At 44.4% G+C, this 12158-nt stretch overlaps 1 protein-coding gene across 2 annotated transcripts in view; it reads right to left on the bottom strand.

The window, feature by feature from the left end:
• The window catches only part of ABCC8 (ATP binding cassette subfamily C member 8), a 1425084-nt gene that overhangs the window by 19109 nt on the left and 1393817 nt on the right, over nt 1-12158 (bottom strand). For both annotated transcript variants that reach the window (XM_085648067.1, XM_085648068.1), the window contains 2 exons: nt 2371-2504; nt 1164-1226 (listed from right to left, as the gene is read on the bottom strand). In XM_085648067.1, coding sequence (XP_085504193.1) covers nt 1164-1226; nt 2371-2504 — 197 coding nt within the window. The remainder of the gene's footprint in view (nt 1-1163; nt 1227-2370; nt 2505-12158) is intronic.

Raw genomic sequence — 12158 nt, 5'->3', positions numbered from 1 at the left:
AAAAAAGTAGCCCGCAGCTGGAACTTCGATACCGGCCCCTCGGCCATTGCTTGAGTGCCCACCTTACCAATCCGACCCTGAAGCCACTTACATAAAAAGAGGGTTCACAAAGTCACTTACATAAGAACAACAAGAGTGCTAGTATTATCTAAATATTGTTATCCAAATATTGTGGTTATTTTTAATTTACTAAAGAAAGCCATTCCATACAAAACCGTCTTGAGAAAGCTTCTTCCGTAGATTTTAGATCCCTTTGATCAGAAACCCAACTAATTTGAATTTCATGAAACAGCTGGAATCCCACCTCTCTCCAATGGCTTCAAGCTACCAAACGAATGTTACTGCTTGTTTGGCCCACCCACTCCAGCTACAACCATCGAATATCTCCATCTAAAGCCCATCACACATCTTAAATTATATGAATAAATGTCACTGTATCCTTGTAGCCATAATTTTTAAACCATTTGGTAAAACTGCACAGTGTTGCGACACCGCCCACAGGGTAATAGTCTAAATATAAAATATGCAAAAATTCTGGTCACTGACAGGGACACACTATTCGACTCTTCTGTACTGTTTTTTGCTATGATCGTGTATTTATTCAAGTTGTTGGGCTCTAATAACCCATTCCTTTAAAGTGGACGCATTTCACGATGGTGTATCACTGAATACACTGAAATCTGGCACTGGCCAGGGCCCAGGATTACTGACATTGGCCACCTCTTTCTCAAAGTCAGCAATCTGCAGCCTCAGTGTAATCTGAGCTTTACAGATCTTAGAATGAAGGGTCTCTGTGAGGGCTTCTATGGAGATCTTGGATCTTGGACGCTGAATGGCCAGTGATGGAGCTTTCAATGCCGCGGCTAAAAGTGAGGATATTTTGAGTAACTCCATGCACTGAGGCCAAATGAGGCTGGCACTGCCATCTTTCATTCTCCCTAGCCTCATGAACAGCCGATGTAAAATATTCCCGTTATAGTCTGGTGTTGTTAAGAACATGTATGCAATGTTTTTTTATTATCTATAAATCTCGAGTTTCTGAAGGACATAACTGCCAACAAGCACTTGAACTGAACAGGATAATCACGCACGTCCTCCCCCGCTTTTATCAGCGCCCCCATGTGTTTGAAGGTCTGCAGCGCACGTGCAGTACGTGTACTTACAGCAATCGTTACCACAGTGCGATCATCAAATGCAGTCATCACCACCTTCTGTAAGATATTTTCCTATGGGGAATAAAACAGAAAAAAAATATATCTTTAACAGCTTTGTAATGACAGGGTTGGTGTTATATGTGTATGTCTTGCATATGTGGGTTAGTTTATGGAGCGGCAGGGGTGTTAACGACATGAAAAACACAACCCAGAGTCTGCCAAGGGAGCACAGATACTGTAACTTGGCAACCGAGGCTAAAATTGGGACACTCTGGCAACAGCCGAAGTGCTTATGCGCCCTTTCTGAGTAAGTATCAGGGAACACAGAACACCCTGCGAGAACCAGTGTTGGTAAAGGCCATAGGTCTGCCCTTAGCAAGCTAGTAAGAGTGTTTGATTCTTTTATTCTAAGTATATGCCACAAAATTAAAGAATACATTTAATGCCGTGAATGTGGTAGTAAAACGCTTGAAAGAAACTGTTGCATTAAAAAAAATGACCATCATGAATACCTTCAATAAAAGAGTACGAGGGCTTCATTGAAGTAAGGTGCACATAGATCAGGCATGGAAACTGCATCATTTTATGCAGAAGATATTTTATGTAACTATATTTGGTTACCACAATTTTAAACAATAATTCACAGGCATAAGCACATACAGGGACGAGACCTAAATATACTGAAACATGAAACAATGAAAATACTCTGAAAGAATTAAAAAAGTGCATGCTTAAAAAGAAAGAATTGAGAGTGCAAAGGGTAGCTTTAAAATCAAATAAAGGGCTGACAAGAGAAGAATGACATATTAAAGGAACCGCCCTCTAATACATGAGGTGGTGGGTTAATACTAGAAAATATGGTTAATATGGGTGGTTGTCCCCAACCATTAAATGCAATTTGTTTCTAAAGTGTTAGGCTACGGGGAGCATGGGCAGATGGTAGAAGGTGATATAGACTATTTATTTTCCATAATTTTAAAATCTTTTGCAAACAAGCCACAAGGATGTATTCTCGCTTCTTTTCCTCAAAGCGTGTACAATATTGGGGTGACAGCAGCCTGAGGCACTCTAGTGATCATTGGCCGTCCTTCCTTACGCAGGAGAAGGTCGTAGTATCAGAAGGCACGCGGAACGCATATGACGCACCTCACCTCCAGCTGCACCCAGAATCTCTTTAAAAATAAGCGAGGAGCGATTCGCGAAACAGTGAACTCACAGTAGCCATGTCTATCGACGCAGTCGCCTCATCCATGATGAGAATGCTGGTTTTCCGCACGAATGCCCTTGCTAGGCAGAACAGCTGTCTTTGCCCCAGGCTGAAGTTTTCTCCACCTTCTGTGACTATAGCATCTGGGAAAAAAAATCGAAACGTTTAGTACTGTGTTCTGACGTCGTCTTTTTAGTAGCATACCAAAGCGCTATTCGCTTCTTGCTACATACTGCGTAAGTTGACAATATATATACAGAAGTTGCACGGGGTAGACTGTAACACAATGAGATCGATAATGCTTGTCTTAATATTTTTCTCTTTTTCTGTAGGAGTGTTTCTTTTTTCTTAAATATTTGTTTTTAGAGGATTTAAAACTGCAAGTCTCATTTTTCACAGAGCCTAGAAAAGACTATGGGGCATATCATCAAGGAGGCAATCATTTTATCGCCTAATCAGCAAGGTCACGCTATCGTGTGAATCCTTGCATTATCGCCTGTTTACTGAACGCCCAGCTTTGCATCTCTAATGAGATGCAAAGTGGGCGTTCCTGCCCTGACTTAACTGGAGAAATGTCGCTAAGTAGCGACATTTCTCCAATTATCAATGGGCACTCTAACCTGCAGAGCGACAAGCAAAGTAGCGATAACCTCTGTTATCACTACTTTCCTTACGCCTGCTTCAAGACTGACTTAGCCATGATATCCTATGTAAGGTGGATATCATGGCTAAGTATGCTTTGCCCTATCATCAAGCTATCGCCAAACTTTGTGAGATTTCCAGCGATAATCTCCCATTTGTCAGTTAGCGCTTTGGATTTTATCGCTTTTGAGATAAGCGTTGCTAATAGCACACTATCTCAGCGATAAAATTCCATGTTACCCAGCGATAATGATCCTAGCGCTAAGTGCGTGTAGCTATAATTATCGCCGGTCCTTGATGATATGCCCCCGCAATTGCACTTTTGTTCGCTATATGAAACAAATGATCAGTTTTTTAATCTACTGGCTGTTATTATGAAATATCTACTGTTGGCCCTTATTGTTCCTTTTAGGCAATAACACTATAAGTACATAAAAGTGGCATGATTTTTGCATTGATTTCCACATATGTTTATTGTGTTTTTTAATTTTTCCCAACATATACTTACTAGAGTGATAAACCTTTTGAATGGTTCTGTAGAGGTTGCTTACATTTTTTAATTTATAAATTCTTTTATTTTTCTATCGCATTTGGCGATGCAGCGGCGCAACGAAATTAGTTTTTTCTTTTGGGAACTTACCTAAAATAGTCCATATGCTGCATTTTACTACCCCCATCCTGCCCCTCCCCCACCCCACGTCAGCGCCCGGTGGCACGCCCTATACGGGCCGTGGCTGGGTAATCATTTGCGACAAACAAATAGAGAATTTTTGCGATTCGCTATTTGGTAATCGCAAACACCCATGTACAAATGTGTGTATTACACATTTTGTGATTTCCCGTGGGTCACAAATAGACCGACCTCATGAATATTAATGAGGTAGGTCTCGGTTTGGGACCCACTGGGAATTGCAAACATCACCAGGATGCTGGCCTACAGTGGTCAGCAGACCACCATGTCTCTGATTGCTTTTCAATTAAGCATTCTTGTTTTGAAATGCAGCCCATTATCGTTAAAGGAAAACGGGATGTGTTTTCAAAAAATAAATTAAAAGTTTTCTTTTCTTGGCTATACGAACGTGCTTCCTGTCCACCTACTGTGGAGGGCTGGCGACCTCGGATATTCTATCCTACTATCAAGCTTCACATCTTCTAGTCCTTAACGAATGGTGGTATGGGGACAGGGGAGAACCGGCGTATGCGTTGGAACGGCAGCTTATGGGGCGCCACACGCTGCATACGCTTCTCTATTCGGCGTCGCTGAGGGGTGCGCTGCCCCCGTTCACACAGGTAGTGTTTCAAATCTGGAGGCAGGCTTTGCGCCGTATGGGATGGTGGCAGACCCTAACTCGGGAGACTCCCCTGTGGCACAATGGGCGCTTGCCCCACTTGGCGGCACTGCAGGGGTTTAAGGGATGGGATGATATTGGCATCTCAACACTGGGCGATGTAATGAGAGAGACAACACTCAAATCTTTTCATGAGCTACAGAGGGAATTCCATATGCCACAAGAGCAATTTTTTAGATATCTCCAGCTCCGGCACGCCCTGTCGCCCGCATTGGTGGGTCTGGAGTCGCTTCCCGACTTCAGCCCATTGGAGGCTAAAGTATTCATGGGGGATCTACCGGATAAAAAAATCTCCAGGATTTATCAATCCCTGGTTATACATAGTTCCCCCACGCTGAGCAAACTTCGGGGGGATTGGGAGGCAGATGTGGGTGCCCTGGAGGAGGAGGAGGATTGGAGGGAGGCGCTGGCCGCCCCGCGAGGTGCAGCTATAGCCATGAGGCTCCGGTTGGTTCCATTTAAATACCTGCACAGGGTATATTTCACGAGGGCGCGGTTGTGGTGGGCGGGGCTGATTGCATCCCCGGAGTGCCTGAGGTGTGGCAGGGAAGAGGGCGCATTCTTCCACACTATATGGCAGTGCGTATCCCTAGATAAATTCTGGAGGGGAGTGTTGGCGTGCCTCTCGGAAGTGCTGGGGTGGGAGCTCCCCCGCTCGGCACGGCTGGCCCTACTTCATGTCATGGAGGATATAGGGGGTAATATATACAAACGCCGTCTTATGTTGCAGGGACTCACACTGGCCAAGCGGGATATTGCAAAGGAGTGGAAGGCGGCACGAGCCCCTTCCATGACGAGATGGAAGAACGGCCTGGATTTCTGTATGGGGCTGGAGCAGCCCGTTTTCGAGGCCAGGGGGTGCCCACGCAAGCACTATAAGATTTGGAAACGATGGGCAGACTACCGTGGAATTGGGCTGGAACCCCCCGTAGAGAGGGAGATCGATCCATAGGGGCAGCTGTACACAGACGTTGGTGGCCCTGGGGGGGGCAGCGCGGGGGCGTGCACGATGCGTGGGGAGAGCGGGATGGATAGAAGGGGGAGAGTAAGACTAGTTGGAGGAAGTGCGATCATTGGGTGTTGGGGGGGAGTTGGGAAGGGGGTGGAGGTTTTTTTTTTTTTTTTGAATATACAATTGTCTATTGCCTGTATGTACATGTATGAAGGATGTGGCAGACGTCTCTGGGTTACAGGGCTCTGCATGGCGATGGCTAAATTGACACAATAAAATTTGTTTAAAAAAAAAAAGTTTTCTTTTCTTGTTATAAGAGTAGGTAGTGGTCCGTGGGACATCTGTCTGCTCTCAACAAATGCTTATACAAACATTCACAAAGGAGAAGGAGAATGGGTTACCACCAACCTTAAGTTGGTGGTAAATTACGAATGTTTTGCGCCCGTATTCCGGACACAAAACATTCACTGCGATTTGTTATTAGGCAGGGAGGCCCTAAACACGACCTATCCTAATACCAAATCGCAAATTCAAATTGAGATTCACAATTGGGCCTTCGTACATTTAAAAATGCCTTTTTTGTGTTCACAGATGGCCCGAAATCCAGCCATTTGCAGATGTAAAAACGCTTTGTACATCTGGCGTCTAGTAAGTTAGCAATGGTGTGCGTCCAACCGCAATTCTGGTTGCAATCACTTGATTAGTTACGGACTCCCAAAGTTTGGGTAATAACCAGAGACTCGCAAAAGGTTTTGCAAGTCTCTGGATGCTTTTTATTGCCACTGTCTCTGAGCAGGATTTAAGAGTGGCAGAGCTGACAGGGCTAAATCAGAAACCTTCCCCTGTCCTCGGGCGTTGCTGGGCTGACCGATCTAAGGTTATTTCTTCTTTGCTTCATTAACTGGGTCCAGCAAATGCCAGCTTCTCTCGAACAGGTAGTAATCGCTTTGGTCCACATTGTACCCTGCCTGTTTTGTAAAACAAGTTGCTTGACTTTATCTAGGGCACAGACAAACCATCCTCACGGATTGAACAAGGATTACATTTTCCCTTGCCTAAGGCCTCACCAAAATCCCACTGTTTGGCAGGAGTGGGGATCCACAGTTCATGAAGTGCAGCTGCTCTCTCTGAAAGGAGCAAGCTATACCTGTACTATCACCCCCCCCCCCCCTCCGTACATCCTCTGCTAGGCCCGGAAGGGAAGGTTAAGCTTCATACTGAATGTTCAACTTTGAAACACTTTTGTTATTTCAGGCTACAGTCTCCCAATTTGAAGCTGCTAAGAAGGCCAATAGGTGGCGCCTTTTTAGGAACAAACCCCAATACTGACCTCCCTTTGCTAGTATCTTCTTGGCCTAGTTTTGTTCAGGTTTCCTCAGAAGCAGGAGACGCAGTATTATTTTTAACTTGCCTTGGGGCTGTAGTTTGCTTGAATGAGCTGTTAATGATTGTGAAAACTGAACCAAAACGCTCAGTCTTCTCCATGGCAACCACCTTTTCTCATTGACGGTTTAGACTTTCATCAAATCTTTCCTGTATCCTCTTTCGTTACTGGATATAGGATGATGCTCTTATTTTACTGTGTTCCTGTATGGTCTATGGTAGGGTTCTTTTTGTTGACTGTTCTTGCCTCTAGTCCTTATTTTCACTATATAATAATGACAATAACAACCAATTAAAAATAATATTAACAAAATAATACTAACAGTAATGAAGAAGATGAGGATTATGATATTAATATCTGCTTTTTCTATAGCTCTATATACCGGACTTCTGACATTAGTACTCAACTTGCCGACCTTCTTTACAAAGGATGGTAGAGACACCCTTGCCAGGATTCTAAGTCATGACATACTGATCACCACTTTGAATTCTAGTTCAGGTTTTAATGCGAGCCCGTATATTAGACACTGGTAAAATAAGATTTACCACCTTCCGGATGATACCGAAAGGTCCTGCAAGAGAGGAGTATGCAAAATCTGGTTCTAATAATGTATTTTTTGTTTCAGATATTGTATCCTACACTTTTCCCGCACTATGCCACACACTCCTTGTGCCATAGTTCATATATTTTTATCGACTTTAAGTACAATGTCACAATTCAGATTTTTAGATGCAAAGATCAGGTGTGAATCATTTTTGAGTTTGTCTGGTCTTTTTATCTTTCCTAGACTTACGAGGTATTAGAAATAGCATTCAGGGGCATATTTATCAATCTTTCACACAGCACCATGCCGCAAGCCACCCTGCTGTGCTGCGAGGAAGGGCAGGTTGCTGTATTTGCCATTATACGCTGCAATCCTGTCCTTTCCTAGCACAGGCACACTTTTGGCTTCCTAGCGCCAGTGTAGGCACCCTTGCATCATGGTGCACGGATGCCTGTGTTGTAGGCAGGATTGTTTTTGTGAAGAAAGGAACACCTTCTTGCACAAAGCAATCCTAAGAGGCAGAATGAGGGAGAAATGAAGAGAAATAAAGATATTTCTCCTCATTACGCCTCACCTGTCGAGGCAAGGTATTGTGATGCATTCTCATGGTAAACCTGGGAATGCGCCAAAATCCATGGTTAGCTGAGTGGGAACACCAACGCTCCACCCATGGAATGCCTCCCTGCGGCAGAGTAACACAAGGCAGCAATTTGCACTGCCTAGCGTTACTCGAGATTTATCAAGGTGGCCTTGCGTGGCTTGAAAAATCTCACTTAGGTTTTGCGTCCCCCTTGAGCCTCTTGTGTGGTGCTAGAGTTATGCAAAACCTTGATAAATCATGACCCTAAGTCTTTATCTATATGACCTGAAACTTACTCCGTCTTCCTGTATTTGGTTTGAATAACACTGCAAATAATTATATCAAAATGTTGTTTTTAAGGGCTCCCCTGCTGTTTACAAATATTCCATGTTGAGACAGAGGATCTCTCCTAGAGCAGTCATGCTCTTGACCGAAACATTCAAACGCTATATATGCAAGACAGCGTGAATACGATCCAGACTCACCACAGCTTTAAAATCCTTACTTGGAATGTGAATGGTCTGGGGGACAAAATTAAAAGGGGGGTGGTGTTACAATACTTAAAACGCCATACACCAGATATAGGCCCCCGTGCAAGAAACACACCTGCAGGGAACTACCTATGGGGCGCTCAATGGATCAGGTTACAAACTAGCAGCACATGCAGGTTATACTAGTTGCTCGAGAGGGTTGGGTATTCTTCTACGCAACTCCTTTCCATTCACCATACAGAATACTATGTATGACCCCCATGGCCGATATGTAGCGCTATCGAGGTACTGGGAAGGCCGACTGTTTAATATTATTTCTCTCTACATCCTCCCGAGACTTCACACCCCGACACTTGCAGACCTGGGTTCACTCATTGTTAGCTTACCACAGGGAGAGATGCTTATTGGAAGAGATTGCAATGCAGCATTTAGTGGAGACTAAGGCCGTTGGCCGGCAAGAAAGCGACACACCACTGGAATGACACTAGCTGACTTTTTGTCCGCAATGGGCCTGGTAGACGTGTGGCGGGTGCGCAATTCACGACTCCAGCAGTATATATTTCACTCTAGCGCTCATGGCAGTCTATCTCGAATAGACTATTTGTTGGGATTAGCTGGCCAGCTTTTGACATTCCGTTAGGTGAGACACCTCCCGAAGGGGATCTCGGATCATTCCGTGCTATATGAAATGTATGGTAGAAAACATTTATCTGGGAACAACATGATGCCACGCAATCTGTTGTACTTTAAAGTGCCAAATATCTGTGCTGGCCTGCAAAAAGCTACGACCTTGGTAGAGTCAGCCCAGGTCTAATCGGAGGCATACAAGGCCGTGATAAGGTGCCAAGAGGTTTCATTGATAGCGGGCCATTGATAAGAGAGATCAAAGCAGCTAGAGATGTTGGAACGAGAAATCCAGGACCTAGAGTCAGAGATGCTATTGTCAGATTACACAGTAACTCGACATAGACTGCAGGTTAAACAGAAAGAATATAAAGATATTGCAGAAGAGGCAGCTAGACCTAGGCATCGGGTGACCTAACATTGCATTTATGAGATAGGTGATAAAGCAGGAAAGCTCCTGGCGTGGTTAGATAGGTGAGAGGCAACTCCTAGATGGGTATTTGAGATCATCGCGGATGAGTTGGCGCCGGTTAGAGATAGACAAGGGAAAGCAGATACTTTTGCAGCATACTATAAGCAGCTGTACACACTTTTGTCAAGTACCACAACAGATGAGGCAGGGGAACTATTGGCTACTTTGGCGATGTCCTCCTTAGAGGCTGCCGACAGAGCAGATCTAGAGATAAACCTTACTGAGAGTGAAGTGATACAGGCCATTAGAGCGTTGAAAGCAGGGAAAGCTATGGGCCCAAATAGCCTCCCGATCTAATTATATAAGCTAACTGCCTCCAAGACTACCCTTCATTCATTGACAATGTATCAAGAAAGTCTCAAATTTGTGGAATTACCAGATAGTTAGAGACTGGTCAACATAGCTATAATACATTGCCTCTTACAGACCAATTTCCCTGCTAAATGCTGGAGTCAAGATTCTAGCTAAACTGTTGGCAACTCAGTTGATTTCAGTGCCCCTACGTTAATTCTTTCTGACCAATCAAGATTCATGTCTGGAAGGAAAACTGCGCTCACACTGAGACTCCTGCATGGTGTGTTGGGAAGGGCAAAATATTTTCAGGAGGCTGTTGTGGTGTCGTTGGATGCTAAGATGGCCTTCAATATGCTAGGTTGGCCTTTCCTGTTTGCGGTCCTTGGGAGAATGGGGTTTGGCCATAAATTTTGGGCGTGGATACGCATGCTATAGACAGACCCCTTAGTGCAAGTAACGGTAAATGGAGGGCGTTTGACGGTCTTTACATTACAGAGTGGCACGAGTCAAGGATGTCCCCTCTTTCTGCTGATTTTTGCCTTGGTTTTGGAGTCATTGGCAGTGCGGATACGGAGAGACCCATTAATCAGAGGACCTAAATGGTCTAAGACCTGGGAGGATAAGATCTTCCTATATGCAGACGGTATCCTCCTCTATGTGGCAAACCCCTATTCCTCCTTGCATAGGATATTCCATATTTTCACCGTGTAAGAAAATTATTCATATACAATAAATTGGGATAAGTCGTTGCTCTATGTTCTCTGTGGCCCAGAACCGTGACTTCTAAGGTCATGCACGGCAACAGTGGTGACAGAGGGATTCTGATCTACATTACTAGCAACCCTGTGACTGACTTTTCTTGAGTGCAATTTGGAGCCCTTTTTGTGTCGCCTTCGGGATGAGGGGCAGCACTGGTAGACTTTACCCTTGCCACTGCTTGGGAAAGCTTCCATATATAAAAAGATGGCATTGCCTCATTTTCTGTATATTTTACAAAATACACCATATCTAGTTTCCCCAGCATATTTTCGAAAAGTAGAGGAGGAGGTGCGGATGCTCCTTTGGGATGGAGGGACACCACGGATAGCCTTGCAAAATTGATAAGGACCTGCTACTGGTAAAACAGAGGGATCGCTATTCCAGTGCTTCAGTACTATTATTGGCCAGCACAGCTCATGGTGGCCAATCAATGGTTTCATCTAGCACAGGATGAACCGGCCTACAGGATGGACAGGAATAATATGTAACTGGGAGACTACCTCAGGGCCATCTATGGGGGGAAAACTGAAACTCCAAAAGCCACCCCAACTGCTGAGCCGGTGAGAATATAGAATGCGATGACTAGGGCATTAGGGTGGCGAGATAATATCGCCCGAGCCTCCCCGTTATGGGACTCAGGACAGTTGGGTCTTTTGGCGAAACACCCAGGTCCTTATTGGTCTTTCGAAGGTAGGCGACTTATGGGCAGATGGGGAAGCTAAATCATTGGTCGAACTCCAGAAGGAATACGACCAGCAGTCGACAGACACCTTAAAATATCTACAGATCAAGCAAGCGCTAGAACACGCTGTCCCACGGGGAAGGTTCTATATCCCTAATATATCAGAAATTGCTATACAATGCTTGTGACACTCTGGAGAAACTGCGTACTAAATGGATGGAAGACTTGGGACAATTGGATGATGAGGAATGGCTCTCATCTCCCAGAGATGTAGCGATAAGGCCCTGCTTTAGGCTAGTCCAGCTTAAAAATACTACATAGGACATATTACACAAGCACAACTTGACTTGTCACACTGTCCCAGACGTTGTGGTCAGATGGGCACATTTTTGCATATATGGAGGGATTCCCAGAGGATTCAGGTATACTGGAAGGCGGTCATAGTATGTATGATGACACTGTGTGGGAAAAATAAAGATACCTCGCCTCAATAGTGTCTACTAAATATTTGGGGTTCAACGGACTTAACGACAGGGGAACGATTGTGGGTTACACTAGGCCTCATGGTGGCTTCAGGTCCCGCATTGAGTAAATGGAAAGCTGATATGGATTGGTGCATGCAGGCAGAGAGGGTGATTTATGAGGGGAGAGGTTGCCCACAAAATTGAACGAAGATTTGGGGGCATTGGAGTGAAAGCAGGGGGATGCTCTGCATATCTATTAGTAATACTCCTTGGCCAGTGGATAGTGAGGATAAAAGTAAGATCGTTTTGCCACCGGGACTAGGAAGCTGGGAGAGAGATAAATTGAGTGACGACGTAAAGAGACATGACCTGCGATTTTTAAAGCAATGTAATCTGAGATCTGTTGTTGAATGTGATAATTATTGCTGTCATGTGTTTATTATTGCAAAAAAAAGTGTTGTTTATAGTCCCGGTATTCATCATTTATTTGGAAGTTCCGTTGTTTCCAATGATCTTGCAGCTTATTGAAAACTCCGATGCATGTTTTAATCATGAAACTA

This window comes from Triturus cristatus, chromosome 3_2, assembly GCF_964204655.1.
Source record: "Triturus cristatus chromosome 3_2, aTriCri1.1, whole genome shotgun sequence".
NCBI classification, from domain to species: domain Eukaryota; kingdom Metazoa; phylum Chordata; class Amphibia; order Caudata; family Salamandridae; genus Triturus; species Triturus cristatus.
This window is presented reverse-complemented; position numbering and strand designations above follow the sequence as displayed.